General features: G+C 43.7%; 1 protein-coding gene across 2 annotated transcripts in view; it reads left to right on the top strand.

The window, feature by feature from the left end:
• Window positions 1-22,596, top strand: part of LOC311102202 (serine/threonine-protein kinase SIK3 homolog) — a 44,537-nt gene that overhangs the window by 14,853 nt on the left and 7,088 nt on the right. The window contains exons 2-20 of one of the 2 annotated variants that reach the window (XM_084143456.1): window positions 1,843-1,959; window positions 2,190-2,253; window positions 2,552-2,713; window positions 2,845-2,969; window positions 3,320-3,443; window positions 3,571-3,689; window positions 3,868-3,978; window positions 4,103-4,237; window positions 7,416-7,493; window positions 9,688-9,797; window positions 9,968-10,124; window positions 10,263-10,412; window positions 10,765-10,838; window positions 11,329-11,463; window positions 12,730-12,871; window positions 20,517-20,636; window positions 20,886-20,944; window positions 21,198-21,301; window positions 21,484-21,781. In XM_084143456.1, the coding sequence (XP_083999582.1) occupies window positions 1,843-1,959; window positions 2,190-2,253; window positions 2,552-2,713; window positions 2,845-2,969; window positions 3,320-3,443; window positions 3,571-3,689; window positions 3,868-3,978; window positions 4,103-4,237; window positions 7,416-7,493; window positions 9,688-9,797; window positions 9,968-10,124; window positions 10,263-10,412; window positions 10,765-10,838; window positions 11,329-11,463; window positions 12,730-12,871; window positions 20,517-20,636; window positions 20,886-20,944; window positions 21,198-21,301; window positions 21,484-21,781 (2,384 nt within the window). The remainder of the gene's footprint in view (window positions 1-1,842; window positions 1,960-2,189; window positions 2,254-2,551; window positions 2,714-2,844; window positions 2,970-3,319; window positions 3,444-3,570; window positions 3,690-3,867; window positions 3,979-4,102; window positions 4,238-7,415; window positions 7,494-9,687; window positions 9,798-9,967; window positions 10,125-10,262; window positions 10,413-10,764; window positions 10,839-11,328; window positions 11,464-12,729; window positions 12,872-20,516; window positions 20,637-20,885; window positions 20,945-21,197; window positions 21,302-21,483; window positions 21,782-22,596) is intronic. The other variant, XM_084143457.1, reaches the window with a different exon arrangement.

The following is a 22,596-nucleotide window of genomic DNA, read 5'->3' as shown; positions in this document are numbered from 1 at the left end:
TAAATTCTATACATTTAATTTATACTGGATTAAGCGTACATTTTCGTTCTTTGTAAGTCTTGGTTCCAGTAGTTTATATTTTTTTCTAAGAGATTGTCAGTTGGATAGGCTCTCTGCAAGCTTTTGTATATCTTACCTATCATATGAATATCCCTTTATGACTCAAAAAGGGTTCCCTCAAGATTACTCTGTTGTCCAAAAGATTTCAAATATAAATGTCTTGATATTAAACTTTGAAGTTGCATGTATTTGAAAATATCTACGTTGGTCAGTCCAAAATTGCTTTTCAATTCTGTCATGGAAATACATTTATGTCCTATTACCAAGTCATTTACGGTTTCCATGCCTTTAGTTTTCCATATAGACCAATATATCTGTGAATTCTGAAAAGCTATCCAAATATTGTTCCATAGGGTTGTGTTTTTAGGGAGTGATATTGTTTCTTGTAGAATAAGTTTAATTTTCTTCCATATTGTTATGATGTTCTTAACTATGAAGTTGTTAATGTTCTTAGCTTTTTTAGAAAATAGACACGTAAAAAGATTCTGGGGATGAGCATGCACATCTTCAATATTTACCCATTGTTCCTCTTTAGTGCATTTAACTATATGTCGCAAGTAAAATCCCTGGGTGGCAAGTTGATACAATTACAAGTCTGGAAGGTTAAAACTACCCTCAGACTCAGGAACATGTAAAACTTTTATTTGTATTCTATGAGATTTATTTGCCCATATGAAGTATGGGTATACTTTATAGTATCTTTGTAGTGAATGGGTGTATTGATACACCATCCAAAGTGTAATTAATAACTTCACCTTGCTCAAAGGGATATTCATTGCCTGTTTTTTCTCTCCAATTTTACCCATCTACCCTTTGTGAGGCATTGGAAAAACCTCCCTGGTCTTTGTGGTTGAATCTGTGTTTGAAATTCACTACACGACTGAGGGACCTTTACAGATAATTGTATGTGTGGGGTACAGAGATGAGGTAGTCATTCAAAAATCACGTTAAACACTGTTATTGCACACAGAGTTCATGTAACTTATGTGACTTGTTAAGCACATTTTTACTCCTGAACTTATTTAGGCAAGCCATAACAAAGGGGTTGAGTACTTATTGACTCAATGCGTTTCAGCTTTTCATTTTAAATTAATTTTGAAAAATATAATTCCAAGTTGAGGGGTGTGAATACTTTTTGAAGGCACTGTAGCCCTCCGAGGAATTGAGTTTGACGCCCCTGGATTATATACACTGACTTGTTATTTTAGTGGCGTTATGTAAATTACCCCTCCCCTAAGGTCACTGACATCTGAGGCATTGTCTCTGTCAATGTCAGGTTAGCTGGGGGGATCAGCTTGGTTGTAGGAGCGCACCCTCTTTGGGTCTTTGACAAACGCTAGGCTTTTTATAAAACCCATGTATTATTTATTATATGATGAACCTATTAGGCTAATTCTTAGGATCCTGGCTTTTGCGGATGGTGTGAGATGGGTAGGAATCTTGGCTTTCTATGTCTCAAGTCTTGGTGTTCCAGTGGTTCTTTATCTAAGCCAAAGGAAGTAACTGATTGTCTGATATGATCAATCCGTCTGTGTTCCAAATGGCACCCTTTTACCTATACAATGCACTACCTTTGACCAGAGCCGTTTGAGCCCTGAAGGAAATGAGTGGAGTAAAGAGGGTGCCATTAGGGTGCCACTCTGTCTTTGACCTCCGGTTGTTGAGTCGAGTATGGTCACTCATTGATGAATCATTTCACTCAAATGGTTTTGGTTCGCTTGAAATGGTTCAATAAATATATTGTACTAACTCCCACTCCATTGTCTTTCTGTCTCTGTTCAGGTGGCCATCAAAATAGTGGACAAGACGCAGCTGGACGATGAGAACCTGAAGAAGATCTTCAGGGAGGTGCAGATCATGAAGATGCTGAGGCACCCCCACATCATTCGTCTCTACCAGGTCAGTAGATCCACAGCTCCGGAGTGGAGTTTGCCCTAAGTACAGATCTAGTATCAGCTTCCCCTCCCCCAACCTTAACCATTTGTATGGAGAATGCAAATCTGACCCAAGATCAGTGTCTAAGGGCAACTTCACCCTACACCGGATCCACACCGCTGATGCAGTGTGTTTAGTAATGCTGACTGCAGCGGTTATATTGTCAATGCAAATGTCTGTCTGTCTGCCGTAAGGTGATGGAGACCGAGAGGATGATCTACCTAGTAACAGAGTATGCCAGTGGCGGGGAGATTTTCGGTAAGTTTCTGTCTGACTTTTGTAGTGAGCTATTGTCTTTTTGTATGCTCACACAGTAACATTTGACCTCTCCACACAGTAACATTTGACCTCTCCACCTGCACCCAATTGTATGGCTTTGCTACCTATGTCAATGGCTCTGACTAGTGACTATCTGTTTGTCTGTGATCATGGGTTTGACTTCGTCATTGTTTCAATGTTGAGTTGTGATGTGGAGCTCGAGAAATGCGAAGCAAACTTCCTGTAAAAGGCAAATGAACTGAATTTGAACTTTGACCTCTCACCTGTGTATGTTCAGACCACCTGGTGGCCCACGGCAGGATGGCGGAGAAGGACGCGCGGCGGAAGTTCAAGCAGATCGTGGCGGCCGTCCACTTCTGCCACTGCCGCAACATCGTCCACCGAGACCTGAAAGCCGAAAACCTGCTCCTGGACCACAACCTCAACATCAAGATAGCAGGTATAGTACAGAGTGTTTGTGTGAGTGTGTGTAGTTTTCCAACGGATTTTTAGGAGTGACCAGTTTCATTTCCCTGACTTCTCTTTTTTTTCTTTTTTTTCTGTACTCCCCTCCTCCTCGGTCCATGGTAGACTTTGGCTTCAGTAACCTGTTCTCCCGAGGCCAGCTGCTAAAGACCTGGTGTGGGAGTCCTCCCTATGCTGCCCCAGAGCTCTTCGAAGGGAAGGAGTACGATGGACCCAAAGTGGACATCTGGGTCAGTGTCCTAGTTTTAGTAATCCTAGTTCCTATAAGAAACAACCACAGCTACTCCTCATAGCCTATACTGGACCATGGCTACGTCCCAATTCTCCACCCTTTTCCCAACGTGTGCATTTGTCTTGCACACTTCCTGGCACACTTCCTGGCATGGATTTAACAACGGTGGACATTCTCTCCAGCCAATACTTACACCCCAATCCAGTGCTTTCAAATCAATGACAGGGAGTGTGCATGTGCCCACTTTTGGAAAAGGGTAGATTCTCACCTATGAGGGATTACTTCTCCTCATCCTCCTTTTCCCCTCTATCTTTCGCTCTCCCTCCATCTCTCTCTCTCTCTCTGTAGAGTTTGGGCGTGGTGCTGTATGTTCTGGTGTGCGGTGCCTTGCCGTTTGACGGCAGCACCCTCCAGAACCTTAGGGCCCGGGTGCTGAGCGGGAAGTTCCGCATCCCCTTCTTCATGTCCACAGGTGAGACCCGATGCCAGCACTAATACCTTGCAAGTTGAAACAATGGTGTCTTCTACGGTGTTTGACTGGCTGTTTAAGTGTATAACTATCACCAGTGTTGCTTCTGACGTTGCGTTCTGTCTGACAGACTGTGAGTACCTGATCCGACACATGCTGGTGCTGGAGCCCAGCAGACGCCTCTCCATGGAGCAGATCTGTAAGAACAAGTGGATGAAGCAGGGAGACCCTGACCCAGAGTTTGAGAGGGTGAGTTCCCAAACTCTGGGTCCATCGAGCTGCTTTTGGATGATCTGGCAAGACTGCTCTGACCCATCGTCTTTGATTTCAATGGACTCAATGAAGAATGGACCCAACGTTTTAATGGATTTTCTCTCCCTGTCTCTTTCTCTCACTCTTTCTCTCACTGTCTCTCTTTCTCTCTCAGTTGATTGTGGAATGTGAGCAGGTGAAGTCTGAGAGGGAGACAGAGCTCATTAACGAGCAGGTGCTGTTGGCCATGTCTGAGATGGGACTGGACCGCGAGCGCACGCTCCAGGTGGGACCAACACACACACTAGACAACATTGTTGCAGTAGACAAACGCTGTTGTGCATATGAAATGCCATTGGCTTACAGTTGTCTTGGCTGACCGGCGCTCTCGTTTCACCCTGTCTCTCCAGTCTCTGCACACTGATGCGTACGATCACTACAGCGCCATCTACAGCCTGCTCTCCGACCGCCTGAAGAAACACAAGACCCTGCGCGTGGCCCCGCCCACGCCCCGTCCCATCGGCTACCCTCTCAATGCTGTACAGGTAACCTTTGCCCCTCAGATCTACAGATTCTAAGGAATCTGATTGGTTACTAAGATCATATGAAAGAGTAGGATTGCCGATAGGGTGGCAGATATGTGCGCCAAAGACCTCCGGCCAATTAATCTGGTTTAGGGCAAATGTTTCAAAATCGTGGCCCAAAGTCCAGATCTATGAATTCATCCGACTCTGGGTAAGTAGAAGGGATGCCTTCATTGCCAAAACCGCGTAATGTGGTTGTTATTATCAGCTGTGTGTGCAGGCAACTGTCTTGTGAGCACTGAGCTGCAGCCAAACGGAGCAGTTGCTATGGCTACTCACACGCAGAGCGGCCGGGGGACAGACAGAAGAGCAGCTAACGGAGGAAGTTATTTCTTATTTCTGCACGTAAAAATGAGCATGGGACTGGAGTGATTTTTATCCAGACAGGAAAGTTCAGAGGTTATAGAACTGTTGCGGGATCAGGACAGTATAAGGAAAAAATTTGACAAGACTGGATAGGAATTAATTTTCACTCCCTTGTCAGAGCTCACGCTTGTTTAACCTATGGAACATTTTAGTGCCTTAGTAATTTAGGGTATTTGAGAGATTAGTACTTTACACTCACTCCAAGATTTTGAGGGTATTTTTTGTGATATTTGCAGTTTAAAATGCTTTATTTTGCTGCGGCAATTCTGACATTTTGAATGGCAATATGTGATGATTTTGTCCAATTTGGTGCGAAAATGCGCTGACGAGGGGATACGTTTGTTGACGCTTGGCTTGATTGAACCATATTATGTGTTGATTGGTTGAAATTGCAAGCCCTCTTTTTGTACTGTGCCAAAATATTGCCATGATTTGACTGTTTTCTGTGGAAATAGTGCAGTGCTAGGTCAAATGTCCAAGCCCTCGCATAATAGGCCTCCTGTAGCTCAGTTGGTAGAGCATGGCGCTTGCAACGCCAGGGTTGTGGGTTCGATTCCCACGGGGGGCCAGTATGAAAAATGTATGCACTCACTAACTGTAAGTCGCTCTGGATAAGAGCGTCTGCTAAATGACTAAAATGTAAAATGTAAATAATATGCGGGCAATTGTTGAATTAAAAAATAAATGCAATCATGGAATCCTGGAGGGACTGACTTTAGTGGTCCTCTGTAGCTCAGTTGGTAGAGGATGACGCAGTGGATTCGATTCCTGGGACCACCCGTATGGAAAATATATGCAAGCATGCAAGTGCCTTCAGAAAGAATTCACACCCCTTGAATTTTTCCACATTTTGTTGTGTTACAACGTGGGATTAAAATGGATTGAATTCTCTTCAAAATACTTGGTCAAAGTGGAAGGAAATTATACAATTCGTACATAAATAAATAATAAAACACTAATCTATCTTGATTAGATAAGTATTCAACCCCCTGAGTCAATACATGTTAGAATCACCTTTGGCAGTGATTTACAGCTGTGAGTCTTTCTGGGTAAGTCACTAAGAGCTTTCCACACCTGGATAGTGCAACATTTGCCCATTATTCTTTTAAATATTCTTCAAGATCTGTCAAATTGGTTGTTGATCATTGCTAGACAACCATTTTCAGGTCTTGCGATAGATTTTCAAGCAGATTTAAGTCAAAACTGTAACTCAGCCACTCAGGAACATTCACTGTCTTCTTGGTAAGCAACTCCAGTGTAGATTTGGCCTCGTGTTTTTAGGTTATGGTCCTGCTGAAAGGGGATTTCATCTCCCAGTGTCTGGTGGAAAGCAGACTGAACCAGGTTGTCCTCTAGGATTTTGCCTGTGCTTAGCTCCATTCTGTTTCTTTTTTTATCCTGAAACACTCTCCAGTCCTTAACGATTACAAGCATATCCATAACATGATGCAGCCACCACTATGCTTCAAAATATGTTTGGGGCAAATCCAATACTTTGTATTCAGGACAATAAGTTAATTGCTTGCCACATTTTTTGCACTATAACTTTAGTGCCTTGTTGCAAACAGGATGCATGTTTTGGAAAATGTGTATTCTGTACAGGCTTCCTTCTTTTCACTCTGTCAATTAGGTTAGTATTGTGGAGTAACTACAATGTTGTTGAGCCATCCTCAGTTTTCTCCTATCACAGCCATTAAACTCAGTAATTGTTGTGGTCCTCTGTAGCTCAATTGGTAGAGCATGGCGCTTGTAACGCCAGGGTAGTGGGTTTGATCCCCGGGACCACCCATACGTAAAAATGTATGCACACTTGACTGTAAATCGCTTTGGATAAAAGCGTCTGCTAAATAGCATATTATTATTATTATTATTATTATTATTATTATTATTATTATTTTAAAGTCACCATTGGCCTCATGGTGAAATCCCTGAGTGGTTTCCTTCCTCTCCAACAAGACAGTTGGGAAGGACGCCTCTGTCTTTGTAGTGACTGGGTGTATTGATACACCATCCAAAGTGTAATTAATAACTTCACCATGCACACAGTGAAATCCAATGTCTGCCAATAGGTGCCCTTTGCGAAGCATTGGAAAACCACCTTGGTCTTTGTGGTTGAATCTGTGTTTGAAATTCACTGCTCGACTGAGGGACCTTACAGATAATTGTATATGTGGGGTACAGAGATGAGGTAGTCATTCAGAAATCATGTTAAACACTAAACACAGATTGAGTCCATGCAATTTATAATGTGACTTGTTAAGCACATTTTTACTCCAGAACTTATTTAGGCTTGCCATAACAAAGGGGTTGAATACTTATTGACTCAATGCATTTAATCTTTTAATTAATTTGTAAAAATGTCAAGAAACATAATTCCACTTTGACATTACAGGGTATTCTGTGTTGGCCAGTGACATGAAATCTCAATTTAATACATTTTAAATTCAGGCTGTAACACAACAAAATGTGGAAAAAGTCAAAGGGTGCGAATACTTTCTGAAGGCACTGTATGTGGCTTTGGATAAAAGCATCTGCTAAATGGCATATTATATATTACATATTATAGCGAAAAGGCAATTTGAAGGAAGGATGCCTGTGAGTGACAATCCTCATTTCCATCCGTTACGTTGGGGTGAATTGAGTGACCCACATCCACCTAGCAGCAGGCCAGAGCAAATTGCTAGCCAATCAGTGCAATCCTTGAGTGACCTCACCTGTGTGTGTGTGTCTCTCTGTGTGTGTTTGTGTGTGTGTGCGTGTCTTTTTCCTGCAGACGGATCAGCAGGGTAATCCTGTTAGCATGAATGTCCCTCACGTCCAGCTGATCAACCCAGAGAACCAGATCGTTGAGGTTAGTCAGTCCACTCACATCCATTACGCAATCCTTCAATGCAGCTGCTCTAGTGACACTGACATGGTGGCCTGTTTTCAATTATCACTTTAAGCTTAGCCTAGCACACTTTATGGTCCAATGCAGCCGTTCTGGGTAACATTTAAGTACCTTACTGTGATTGTTTTCAATTAAAATTGGAAAAAAATAATAATAATTGCTTCTTAGCAAAGAGCAATTTCTCAAGCAAGAATTTTGCTTGGACTGTGGTCTGATTTGGGGAGGGGAAAACTAAAAACTAGCTATAAACAGAGAGGTTTGGAACTCTCTTTCTGATTGGTCTATTAACTAATTTACCAGACAGGCCAGCACTCTAGCCCACCAAAACACGCTGAAATTTCAGGCTTTCTTTTCAAACAGCTCTTACACTAAAAGGGCATTATCATAATTTTCACAGTATTATTCCAATCTCATAGTGTGGAAATATGTAAAACTGCACTGGGCCTTTTAAGTAGGAATTTAGGAACTTTGTATCTAGGCCGCACAGTAATTGTGTTGTTTTGTGGGATCCTACAGTAATATTACCCTGTGATTCATATACAGTACCAGTCAAAAGTTTAGACACACCTACTCATTCCAGGGTTTTTCTTAATTATTTACTATTTTCTACATTGTAGAATAATAGTGAAGACATCAAAACTATCAAATAGTTAAACAAATCAAAATATATTTTATATTTGAGATTCTTCAAATGAGCCACCCTTTGCTTTGATGACAGCTTTGCACACTCTTGGCATTCTCTCAACCTGCTTCATGAAGTAGTCACCTGGAATGCATTTCAATTAACAGGTGTGCGTTGTTAAAAGTTAATTTGTGGAATTTCTTTCCTTCGTAATGCGTTTGAGCCAATCAGTTGTGTTGTGACACGGTAGGGGTGGTATACTGAAGATAGCCCTATTTGATAAAAGACCAAGTCCATATTATGGCAAGAACAGCTCAAATAAGCAAAGAGAAACGACAGTCGATCATTACTTTAAGACATGAAGGTCAGTCAATCCGGAAAATTTCAAGAACTTTGAATGTTTCTTCAAGTACAGTCGCATAAACCATCAAGCGCTATGATGAAACTGGCTCTCATGAGGACCGCCACAGAAAAGAAAGACCCGGAGTTACCTCTGCTGCAGAGGATAAGTAGAGTTAGAGTTAACTGCACCTCAGATTGCTGCCCAAATAAATGCTTCACAGAATTCAAGTAACAGACACATCTCAACATCAACTGTTCAGAGAAGACTGCGTGAATCAGGCCTTCATGGTCGAATTTCTGCAAAGAAACCAATAAGAAGAAGAGACTTGCTTGGGCCAAGAAACATGAGCAATGGACATTATACCAGTGGAAATCTGTCCTTTGGTCTGGAGTCCAAATTGGACATTTTTGGTTCCAACCGCCGTGTCTTTGTGAGACGCAGTGTGGGTGAACGGATGATCTCCGCATGGAGGAGGAGGTGTGATGGTGTGGGGGTGCTTTGCTGGTGACACTCTGTGATTTGTTTAGAATTCAAGGCACACTTGACCAGCATGGCTACCACAGCATTCTGCAGCGATACGCCATCCCATCTGGTTTGCGCTTAGTGGGACTATCATTTGTTTTTCAACAGGACAAAGACCCAAAACACACCTCCAGGCTGTGTAAGGGCTATTTGACCAAGAAGGAGAATGATGGAGTGCTACATCAGATGACCTGGCATCCACAATCACCCGACCTCAACCCAATTGAGATGGTTTGGGATGAGTTGGACCGCAGAGTGAAGGAAAAGCAGCCAACAAGTGCTCAGCATATGTGGGAACTCCTTAAAGACTGTTGGAAAAGTATTCCTCATGAAGCTGGTTGAGAGAATGCCAAGAGTGTGCAAAGCTGTCATCAAGGCAAAGGGTGGCTTCTTTGAAGAATCTAAAATATATTTTTGATTTGTTTAACACTTTTTTGCTTACTACATGATTTCATATGTGTTATTTCATAGTTTTGATGTCTTCACTATTATTCTACAATATGGAAAATAGTAAAAATAAAGCAAAACCCTTGAATGAGTAGGTGTGTCCAAACTTTTGACTGGGACTGTATATCGAACTCTGAATTGCTCAGATACACATACCACATACACAAATGCAGAAACAAATGCATTGTTACACATACAGATATTATTTGTCTTTTGTGTAGCCGGACGGAAACATGGCCCTGGACAGTGATGACGCGGAGGAGCCGTCTCCAGAGGCCATGGCTCGATACCTGTCCATGAGGCGTCACACTGTGGGCGTCCCAGACCCCAGGTACTGTATACACCTTGTCTCTCCCGCCTGTCCGTTTTGTCTGTATGTCTGTCTGTCTCTGGCTGTTTGGTTGGCTGGCTGTCTGGCTATCTAGCTGGTTGTCTTTCTGTCTGTGTGGGTGTGTACGTGTGTGCTTGCATCTCCTTACTGACTGTGTTCTTCTCTATCAGGACGGAGATGCAGGAGGATCTGCAGAAGCTGCCCCCTGGGTTCCCCCGTGTGGCCCCCCAGCCCCCCTTCCCCATGCCCCCTACCATGGGCCACATACACACACTGATGCCCACCCAGAACCCACACCTGCAGCCCACACAGCAGCTGGAATACAAGGTGAGGGATCGAAAGGCATGTGTGTTTCTTTTTGTGTATGTATGTATGTGTGGTATGACAGAGTATAGTTACAAAGTCCATGTATATTTATATATGTGTGGGCCACACTGATGCCCCTCCCTCTCTCTGTCCCTCCAGGAGCAGTCCCTGCTGCAGCCCCCCACCCTGCAGCTGCTGAATGGCATGGGACCCCTGGGTCGCAGGGCCTCGGACGGCGGGGCCAACATCCAGCTGCACGCCCAGCTACTGAAGAGGCCACGGGGACAGTCCCCTCTGGTCGCCAACCCTGTGAGTCCCATTATTTCAAATGCTTGGGAGTATTTATTTGTATTTGAGTATTTTTTAAATACATGCCAGTACTTTTCCAGTGCATTTCCAAATGCATTCCAATATTCAACTACTTGTGTTTTCCCAAATGTCTTTGAAAGTAATTGAAATACCCTAAATAGTATTTGAATGGAGGTCTGTTAAGAGCATAGTTTTTGTCTAGTCCAGTCTGCTATGTACCTGCTCTGTCTACTGAGGTGACAGTTTGTTTTATACACCCCCCACCTGTTTTCAGAGTGTCACTGTCCAACATTGTTTTTCCTCATCATGTTCTCTCCATCTCCTCCTCCCGTTCTCTCCCTCCTTCTCGCAGCACCCCATCCCGGCTGTGGCTCCGGTGGATGAGGAGGGTTCTGACGGGGAACCCGACCAGGAGGCGGTGCAGAGGTAAACCTGGGAGGGTGACAGGGACAGGGGGGTTTTGGGGCGTGACCGTAGAAGCGCTGGTGTTCCTGGGTTACTGGGAGTCGAGGTGCAAGTAGGCTGCAGCACTGCTTTCTGCCACCGGTGGACCTGGCCACTATTGTTCCGGTGCCTTCTTCCCCCCCTCTCCATCACGCAACTGGCTTTCATAAGGCAATCAATCAACTCTTCTCCAACTTCTACCAAATCTACCTCTCTAAATCTCCTCTTAAAATATGTCTATCTCTCATTTCAAATTATGCCGCCCAATTATTTTGCCACGGCTTTGCTTACACTAAGCTTGCTCAAACAATCCAATCCTCAAATTGGAACGGGGGGTTGTGGGAGTTATCTGATATGTGATTCGTCCTGCCTGAAGGAAGGGGGAGGGTGGTTTTGCCCCTCCCCCACGCAAGGGCCAATGAGGACAGAGAGCTGACCAGTGCTGCTTCCTGTCTCCCTCCCCGCGGCCCAGGTACTTGGCGAACCGCTCCAAGCGGCACACGACGCACGCGCTCATGAGCACAGCGCACGGCGGTGAGCCGCTGGCAGACTCGCAGAGGCCCCAGGGCTCCCGGCAGAGGGGGTGGGCCCCGGAGCAGCACTGCCGGTGAGGGGCCCCACACTGAGGCTGACAGACACCCCAGGCCAGGGGGGGCATGCATGGGCCCCAACACACAGCAACGAGGGACCAGGGACAGTAACTAGAGATAGGGACACAATCACTAAGGCGCACAGACACGCATACACCCCCTTCACTGAGCCGAAAGTCCACACTGGGGGGGGGGGGGGTATGCATGGCCCCAGCATTCAGCGAGGCAGGGTAGGGGTACGGGAACTTTAGAGACATTCACCGAGACACATATTCTCACTCTATAATGAGCTGAAAGTCCACACCAGGGGGGCATGCATGGACGCCAGCCAGCACACAGGAGCAGGGACCTGGACAACAGTGCACCATGCAGGTTACACTATCACAGTCACCAGCTTGAAGCATGCAATATGAGGACTTCTAGTGAACCAGGGGTATGCTAGGTAACAGAACTGTTATCAGAGCCTTGCTCCGAGTTCTCCTCCTGAGCTGCAGGTCAGCCATTGGACAGTCGGTTGTGGAGAAGCTGCCATCTCATTGGATGAGGTCTGTCTGGCCAGGACGGGCCCTATGTATCAAGCATCTCAGACTAGGAGTGCTGATCTAGAATCAGATCCCCCCCATCTCTTCTCCATCTATTATTCATTATGATCTAAACGGCAAAACTGATTCTAGATCAGCACTCCTACTCTGAGATGCTTGATACATACGGCCGGCCGTTGATCTTCTGATATTGATTGAACACGTTCAACTCTGTTTAGGAGAAACATCGTTATTATCCCAAACTGTTCATTCTACAGCCAGTTTAAGTTAGCCTAAGCTATTCTCTGATTTCTCTAGCTAGCTATTCTCGATGACCGCAAATGAAGGACGCTTAGATGTTACAGCCAGGTATGGGATTCTCCAAATGAGCCTGTCGATCAGGTCTTGGTTTGGACTTGGTATGATGAGACACGGATGCAGTCCTGCTGTGTGTTGCTGTGGATCCGGTGTTCACGGCTCTATGATCAGCTCTGTGTTTACAGTGACATTATGATGCAGAGAGACCAGAGTAGCTCATGTAAATGTGTTTTTTCATTTTTCTATCTGTGTATGACTGTGTCTGTGTGCGACTTCACCTGTGTATGCATTTCTGCGACTTCATTTCTGTATCCGTTTCTGTCTATGTCTGGCTCCTGTATATGTCTGGCTCCTGTCTATGTCTGGCTCCTGTCTATGTCTGGCTCCTGTCTATGCATCTGGATCTGTGTGTCTGTGTGTGTGCGGCTCTGTGCGTCTCCCCAGGTCCAGCTACAAGGACTGTAACACCCTGCACTTGCCCATGGAGCGTTTCTCCCCCGTGAGGCGCTTCTCCGATGGAGCCACCACCATCCAGGCCTTTAAGGCCCACCTGGAAAACAGCAGCCTCATCAGGCAGCTCAAACAGGTACTGTACACCCCCACCTGGTTCAATACACCCCCACCTGGTTCTGTACACCCCCACCTGGTTCTATACACCCCCCCACCGGGTTTTATACACCCCCACCTGGTGTTGTAAACCCACACCTAGGGCTGTTACGGTGACCGTATGTATTACAGCAGTCAAATTCCACATGACCATTTAGTCAAGGTAACTAGGCTTCTCCAAAATTGCACTCTGATGCTGCTGATGGTCATTAGCCTACCAAGCTTGCTTAACTGCCAGTCGCTAATGGTCTGGTACTCAGCGCTCTGTTGTCCCTCTAATCACTCTGACATCAATGCAAATGCTGTCGAAAATAAAATCAAACAGCCCGTGAGCTCATGTTGCACAACATTTCTATAGGCTATGCAACTGTATTTTGAAATATTGCGATATGCTTGGCTTGGCCTCTCTACTTTTTGCAACTCAACAATAATCCTTCCGTCTGTAGGCAATACGATTTTAAACAATTCACTTTTTTTTTAAAAGAAGCTAATTATCCTCTGTGGCCAAATCATGCTTTAGGAGCCTACTTTGAATTATTTTATTTATTTCTGTATAGACAGGAGGAGGCTAATTTGGCTATATAATTTTGGCAATTTAATTCAATTTACTTTAGGGAAAGCTTAGCTTCCCTTAGTCTTATGGACGCGCCGCCTATGCTTTCATATTAAAAACGTAACCGCACGTAACCTCCATTCGCTATTCGAGTGCAGGCTATGGATTACATGTTTTCTTTTTGTGGGCAATTCTAAATCAAAAATAATTCCACACACTCGCTGGCACGGAAATAGGCATGAATGATCAGTTCCCGAAGAAAGCCGCAATGTTCTGTACACACTATTCAAGGAGAATAGATTAAAAGGGAAACGTGTAGCTCTCGTAGTCGATAAACTGTATATTGATAACCAAATGTTCCGAGATACCAAGACCACTCCATGGCTATTCTAAATATTACGAAGTTCCCATAGAGGAGTGGAATAATGGAACACCCAATACTATCCATGGTAGGGATTGTAATAAGAAAATATACAGGGAAACAATCAAATACAACAATTGATAAAGAAATAAACTACAACTACACTATATCATTCAAGATGGTAGGGAATGTTGTAAAATAATTATTATTCGACTTTCTATTTATAGTATTTTATAAATAGAAAAGACAGCATTAGAAGAAAGGATAATTAGCTAAATAATACATCTTCAAATATAACGAACTGGAACACAAAAGTACTCAGAATCAACATGGTAGGGATAAAAACACAGCAAACAGAGGACATACAGTGACAGGCGAAAGTATTCACCCCCCTTCGCATTTTCCCTATTTTGTTGCCTTACAACCTGGAATTAAAATGGATTTTTGGGGGGTTTGTATCATTTGATTTACACAACATGCCTACCACTTTGAAGATGCAAAATATTTTTTCTTGTGAAACAAACAAAAAATAAGACAAAAATACAGAACTTGAGCATGCATAACTATTCATCCCCCAAAAGTCAATACTTTGTAGAGCCACCTTTTGCAGCAATTACAGCTGCAAGTCTCTTGGGGTATGTCTCTATAAGCTTGGCACATCTAGCCAGTGGGATTTTTGCCCATTCTTCAAGGCAAAACTGCTCCAGCTCCTTCAAGTTGGATGGGTTCCGGTGGTATACAGCAATTTTTAAGTAATACCACAGATTCTCAATTGGATTGAGGTCTGGGCTTTGACTAGTCCATTCCAATACATTTAAATGTTTCCCCTTAAACCACTCAAGAGTTGCTTTAGCTGTATGCTTAGGGTCATTGTCCTGCTGGAAGGTGAACCTCCGTCCCAGTCTCAAATCTTTGGAAGACTGAAACAGGTTTACCTCAAGAATTTCCCTGTATTTAGCACCATCCATCATTCCTTCAATTCTGACCAGTTTCCCAGTCCCTGCCGATGAAAAACATCCCCACAGCATGATGCTGCCACCACCATGCTTCTCTGTGGGGATGGTGTTCTCGGGGTGATGAGAGGTGTTTTGGTTTGCGCCAGACATAGTGTTTTCCTTGATGGCCAAAAAGCTCAATTTTTGTCTCATCTTACCAGAGTACAGTCTCCCACATGCCTTTTTGGCGAACACCAAACGTGTTTGCTTATTTTTTTCTTTAAGCAATGGCTTTTTTCTGGCCACTCTTCCGTAAAGCCCAGCTCTGTGAAGTGTACGGTTTAAAGTGGTCCTATGGACAGATACTCCAATCTCCGCTGTGGAGCTTTTCAGCTCCTTCAGGGTTATCTTTGGTGTCAGATTAATGCCCTCCTTGCCTGGTCCGTGAGTTTTGGTGGGCGGCCCTCTCTTGGCACGTTTGTTGTGGTGCCATATTCTTTCAATTTTTTAATAATGGATTTAATGGTGCTCCGTGGGATGTTCAAAGTTTCGGATATTTTTTTATAACCCAACCCTGATCTGTACTTCTCCACAACTTTGTCCCTGACCTGTTTGGAGAGCTCCTTGGTCTTCATGGTGCCGCTTGTTTGGTGGTGCCCCTTGCTTAGTGGTGTTGCAGACTCTGGGGCCTTTCAGAACAGGTGTATATATACTGAGATCATGTGACAGATCATGTGACACTTAGATTGCACACAGGTGGACTTTATTTAACTAATTATGTGACTTCTGGAGGTAATTGGTTGCACCAGATCTTACTTAGGGGCTTCATAGCAAAGGGGGTGAATACATATGCACGCACCACTTTTCCGTTATTTATTTTTTAGAATTTTTTGAAACAAGTATGCACAGTATGTGGGTATGTATGGGTGTATTGTGATGGTGGGGGGGGTTGTGTTTGGAAAAGTGTGTTAAGTGAGTGTAAAGTTAAGTGAGTGAAAAAGGCAAATGGTTGCAAATCCCAGAGCCCATGTGTGTCTGCGAGCAGGGGTTGTGAGAGCGAGCTTTCAGTCTTGTGCAGATATGGGATATACATTAAAAAAATATATATAAATATATGTCCTATCATGATGGGACGGTCCCCAACCCTATACTCTAGACACCCACTTGAGCGACCCATACACTAAGGAGAAGTCTTTATCTGTATCTAGCCCTACACTCAGCCAAAACAGAAAGATAAATTCGGTCAGAGACCCACTAAAGCAGCACCGCCCCCTCAAGATTCTGAGCCTGCCTGGCAGGGTCGGTCCTACAAAGCCAAAGCTCCCTGATGGGTGAGCATAATATACAAAGAATTTCTCCATCAGCTAGGATTTGACATTGGTTAATCAAATCTCCCCATTTTTGCATGCCGTCTCAAACAGCTGCAACTGTATATGCATTCGCACATCAAGTCCTTTCTTGAGTTGGGCTCGAGGATGGAACAACTGTTGAGCATCTGAGCTTGTGGTTGTTTGTGGGGGAAAGGGGTTGAGTGTGTATGAGTATGTATCCCACATCTGTTGCTATGGGGTAATGATGTTAGTGACAATATAGCATGAATCACAATTAGGGTGGTGGCGGTCACAAAATGTTGTCAGCCGGTGATTGTCAAGCAAATAACTGTCGGTCTCACGGTAATTGACCGTTAATTAACATAAACACATTTAGTATCTCCTGGCTTCCACAAAGCATACAAGCCATTAAAAAAAGTATAATAAATACATGTAATATAGCCTACACCTTCACGAATAAATCCATTACTTATTTTAGACAGGTCTAAAGAAGCATGATATGAAGAAAATGTAGTCTATTTCAGAAGAAAATAATAGTATACTCTTGAGTTGTCCTTATGTTATGTCCTGATGTGGCTATGCCAAATGGCTGTGGGCTACACTAGTTCATTTTGCAGACAAGATTTGCTTAGAATTCTGTGGCATTATTTTATATTATTTTATAGTATGAAGAATACAATTGAACAAAGCTGAATAAAATATAAATATTTTCTCCAAACAATTTGAAGGAGTTGGCAAATGCGGCTATTCTGTGTTGAGCGTTTAACAAAGAAATAGGTACTCCTATATGCTTAATTTAGAGTTATTAATGTAACTTTAGTTCTACAAACGTTGGGCTATATGTTTAGATTTTTAATACATTGTAAGGCTGCATGATGAGACTAATGATGATTTGAAAAAAGTTGCTTGAAAGGCATGAGCTCGGCTTTGTTTTTTTGCGCAGGCTGTACACACTCCAATAGTCTCTCATTCACAATTTGACAAGCACTTGATACTGCCTCAAAATTCACGGCGGCATCCCCTTTGTGGCCATAGTGCACCCTAAAAAAATCCATGCCTTTTGCAGCCCGTAGTGCTGCGTTGTGCCCTTCTCCATGAGTGTGCTGCGCAATCCGAAGCGCCTCTCACTCACATGGCTCTCTGTCACGTGATCAGGTCTTTCTCACAGACTACAAGTGAAGACAGACACATCGGGGACGCAACTGCACTCGTCCTAATCCAATTCCGAGGTGCATATTGAAGATATTGGAAGAACTGTCCACATTTACTTTTTGTCAGCCAACAAGATGAGTAGGCCTAACGAACAGCAAAAGCACTAGCCTATGTCAATCTACTATCCCCCATAGTACAAAAGTTGATCTGTTCTGTGCGAGAAATAAATATTCCAAACATAGTCTGGACAGTTGTGGGATGCGATAAATCCCAAATTAATACAACCACTAGCATCCCAAAACTTTTTTTTATGAAATGTGGCTGACTCAACAGATCAGAATGTTTAGCTTAAAATGTTGATAAACTATTAGGCTATTTTTTCACATTATATGTGCAGCAATGTGCACATGGTAGTAGGCTATAAGCGCGAATGTTCCATTAGATGAAAACACCATTATCAAAAGTGACCGCAAATGCAATTATGCATGTAATGCTTTTATTATAAAAGTGCATTTTTATGGTGAAAATGATCTTCCCCAAACTTGAAACTCACACGCTGCTTATATATGCCAGTTAGGCTCTACACCCGTTGTAAAGCGGATTAATGTGCTTAATTTTAATAAGTTATTTAGGCCACTTTAGTTGTGATACAAATCTTATTAAAACATATAGGCCTATGGGCTAGGCTACATGAGGTGTGCGACTATGATTAGAAAAAGTTGCAAAAAAAAGGCATTGTTGCTTATGCTGGGCATCACTCACAAGTGATAATATATCATTCACAAGTGATAGGCTAATATTGTCACCCATCAGACTATTCTTGATTTAATCTTGTCTTTACATATACAAAATAATATATGTGTGACATTTGTTTTGATTTAGAATGGACCATTATCATGCACCTGTATCAAAACAGGGGCAGCAGGAAAGAATACATGTAATCTATGCACTTAAATAGCGAATGGAGGACGCTTTTCCCGTGGTTCATTTTCATGGCAGCCAGGTAGGCTATACTCGTGTTGTAAATATAAGCAATGTGCTTAATATTAGGAAAGTTGAGAAATAAATATAGTAGGCCTAGCCTATAGAAAGCTGATGGGATCCTCCTCTTTCTATTAGCAGCCATCACTCAGTTTTTTCCCGCAATTCCATAGCCTATAGAAATGTTGCGCAACATGAGCTCATGGGTTCTCATTAAGTGTTTGATTCGATTTTCGAATACATTTGCATTGATGTCAGAGTGATTAGAGGGACAATAGAGTGCTGAGTACCAGGCAGTTAGCAAGTTTGGTAGGTTACTAATGACCAGCAGCAGCATCAGAACTTGGAGAAGCATAATTACCGTGACTAAACGGTCATGTGGAATTTGACTGCCTTCATGACTCGTGACCGCCGGTGTGGCGGTAATACGGTCCCCGCAACAGCCCTAATCACAATAATTGTTGGCTAAAATAATAATTGTTTGGCACAAATGTAATTTTTGTAATGGAAATCCTGGTAATAGGTAACAATCCTTTGCATGAACTGCCTACATTATTACGCATATTATTCGTTAATTGTGGAAATTAAGATATGCAAGATTTTTTTATATATACTACCGGTCAAAAGTTTTAGAACACCTACTCATTCAAGGGTTTTTCTTTATTTTTACTATTTTATACATTGCAGAATAATAGTGAAGACATCAAAACTATGAAATAACACATATGGAATCATGTAGTAACCAAAAAAGTGTTAAACAAATCCAAATATATTTTATATTTGAGATTCTTCAAATAGCCACCCTTTGCCTTGATGACAGCTTTGCACACTCTTGGCATTCTCTCAACCAGCTTCACCTGGAAAGCTTTTCCAACAGTCTTGAAGGAGTTCCCACATATGCTGAGCACTTGTTGGCTGCTTTTCCTTCACTCTGCCTTCTGACTCATCCCAAACCATCTCAATTGGGTTGAGGTCGGGGGATTGTGGAGGCCAGGTCATCTGATGCAGCACTCCATCACTCTCCTCCTTGGTAAAATAACCCTTACACAGCCTGGAGGTGTGTTGGGTCATTGTCCTGTTGAAAAACAAATGATAGTCCCACTAAGCCCAATCTAGGTGGGATGGCGTATCACTGCAGAATGCTGTGGTAGCCATGCTGGTTAAGTGTGCCTTGAATTCTAAACAAATCACAGATAGTGTCACAAGCAAAGCACCCCCACACCATAACACCTCCTCCTCCATGCTTTACATGCAGAGTTCATCCGTTCACCCACACCGCGTCTCACAAAGACATGGCGGTTGGAACCAAAAATCTCCAATTTGGTTTCCAGACCAAAGGCCAGATTACGACCGGTCTAATGTCCATTGCTCGTGTTTCTTGGCCCAAGCAGGTCTCTTCTTCTTATTGGTGTCCTTTAGTAGTGGTTTCTTTGCAGCAATTCGACCATGAAGGCCTGATTCACATAGTCTCCTCTAAACAGTTGATGTAGAGATGTGTCTGTGACTTGAACTCTGTGAAGCATTTATTTGGGCTGCAATTTTTGAGGCTGGTAACTCTAATGAACTTATCCTCTGCAGCAGAGGTAACTCTGGGTCTTCCATTCCTGCGGCGGTCCTCATGAGAGCCAGTTTCATCATAGCGCTTGATGGTTTTTGTGACTGCACAAAGTTCTTGAAATGTTCCATATTGACTGTCCTTCATGTCTTAAAGTAATGATGGACTGTTGTTTCTTTTTGCTTATTTGAGCTGTTCTTGCCATAATATGGTCTTTTACCAAATAGGGATATCTTCTGTATACCCCCCCTACCTTGTCACAACACAACTGATTTGGCTCAAACGCATTAAGAAGGAAAGACATTCCACAAATTAACTTTTAAGAAGGCACACCTGTTAATTGAAATGCATTCCAGTTGACTACCTCATGAAGCTAGTTGAGAGAATGCCAAGAGTGTGCAAAGCTGTCATCAAGGCAAAGGGTGGCTATTTGAAGAATCTCAAATATAAAATATATTTGGATTTGTTTAACACTTTTTTTTTGGGTGGGGGGGGTCCAATGCAAATAGTCCAGGTAGCCATTTAGTTAGCTGTTCAGCAGTCTTATGGCTTGGGGGTAGAAGCTGTTACGAAGCCTTTTGGACCTAGACTTGGATTGATTTGAATCTCTTTTATCATTGCATTCTATTATCATTGGGTATTCTGAGTGAAAGTGACAGCAAATAATGCTATTTATTATATTTTGGGTTCCACTGTCTTTCTTTGTGTGGCCTCTAACGACAATATGTTTGTGTGTTTGTGCGCGTATGTGTACCAGGAGTGTGAGCAGCTGCAGAAGATGTACGCTTGCCCACAGGACGAGAGGCTGCTGGAGCACACACAACAACAACATTTCCTGTACCAGCAGGAGCAGCAGATTCTACACCAGCAGATACAGGTCACTGTGACACACATACACACGACACACACACACACGACACACATTGCATAGTTTGTATCAGCGGGAGCAGCGTTTTCTACACTAGCAGATGGAAGTCACTATGACCCTAGCCAAGCCATTTCTGTCCTCATCTCTTCTCTCTCTGAAAGACACACTCTCACAGCATGAAATCCAGGTCCATGTGACACAAACGCAGTAAACACATGCCATTATGTGTTCCTAAATAGTTAGTTCTTCCTTCTGCAGGCCCTGTCTTTGGGACACGGAGAGTGCCAGCCCAGTCATCTTACCCACCAGCTCCAGAGGTGAGAACACCACATACACATGCACCCTGAGTTGTCAACAACGCTGAGCGAGAGACTAATGATAATCATTAGTGACACATTTTTATGTATTTGTTTTTAGACACATAGGTTCAGGGTAACACATTCAATGGCAATAGTCTGCTAAACACATGTAGCGCAGCTCAGAGAAGCTCCACCAACAAGCCAGGCTTTTGTGCCGCTATATTGATTTGAGGGTTATTTACATCCCTGTCTGTTCTCTCCCTTCCCTCAGGTTGCGTATCCAGCCCTCCAGCCCACCGCCTACACATCCCAGCAACCACCTGTTCAGACAGCCCAATCAGAGTCCCCCTCCAACAGCGATGATGCAGGGGCATGGTGAGTTCTAACTCCACCCCTTAGCCTTATTTGTCTTTTTATTGGACTAAAGGACTGAATGATCAGTCAATATGACTAAATTGTTAATGATCCCTTATTAGGACTAAGTGATGGTTGAAATAACCAGTTTGTAGATACAGTAGCTCTCTCCTGACTGACTGATCTCTCCCTCCTCCCCCCAGGTGTGCCATCAGCGGTTCAGTACCAGCACGGCCCCGCTCTCTACCAGCCCTCCAGCGGGAGTCCTCCCCCTTGTGGCCTCCGCCCCGTCACCCTGCCTCCCCAGCAGCAGCAGCCCTGCTCTTCCTCCCGTGGTGGGGGCGTCCCCATGCCCCAGCAGCAGGTGACTATCCAGGTGCAGGAGGTGGAGCTGGGAGGAGGCGGGGGCCTGCAGCGTCAGCAGCAGGCCTTCCTTTCCACGCCGTGCGGCCACCGGGTCCTGGGGAAGCAGCTGAGCGCAGACAACGCTGAGACCCACAGGTGACCCTCGCGCTGCCGCTCGCCCGTGCGCCAGACCCGGCATGGCTGTTTCCCTTTGCACTTCACCATAAGGATACTCCTGCAGCAGTTTTTTCTGCCATTACTTTTCTTCAACTTTTATGTTCTTCAACTCTGTGTTTTGGACTTTCTCGCATGTACTCACTCTGTGAATTCTTCCATATTTATTTTAGTTTTCATCATGTTCACAGTTATTGTAGATTTCAGTCTCTCATACATCAGTCAACCCTAGGAAGCCATGTTCCTGAATTCAAAAACTCACTCATAGGACAGTTTTATAAACGTGCTGCCCGTTATGTGAATCTTTTTGGGCTTGTATTATTTTGGGGGGGGTTAGAGCCAGCACGTGGTGCATCCTAAATGGCCCTGGTCAAAAGTACTCTATATAGCAGGGATGTCAAACATACGGATCCGTGAGCCCGGTCAATCCGGCCCTTTCGAAAACGAAAGCTAGACAGTCAGCGATCATAGAAAATCCCAAAAGCGATAGATAGAGGGTTATGTTACATTTTGCAAATTTTGACTGCGAGGAAATATAATCATTGTTAGGTGCGGCCCTCGGGACCTCGTTGAAGACTGAATGCGACCGGCGGGGCACATCTTTTGGACACCCCTGCTATTTAGGGACACATAGGGTCTTACACCTGATAGGTTAGTGGATTTCAGACAAATTCTTGTGGGTTTTTACATTGAGAAATACAGTTGTTACTAAAGTGTTTTGATAACCCAAAAAACCTACTTGGCTGAGGAAGAAGACATCACGTCACCACTGAATCCTCCGCTGAGATTGGCTGACT

This window comes from Coregonus lavaretus (assembly GCF_964263955.1).
Source record: "Coregonus lavaretus genome assembly, chromosome: 26".
Lineage (NCBI taxonomy): Eukaryota > Metazoa > Chordata > Actinopteri > Salmoniformes > Salmonidae > Coregonus > Coregonus lavaretus.
This window is presented reverse-complemented; position numbering and strand designations above follow the sequence as displayed.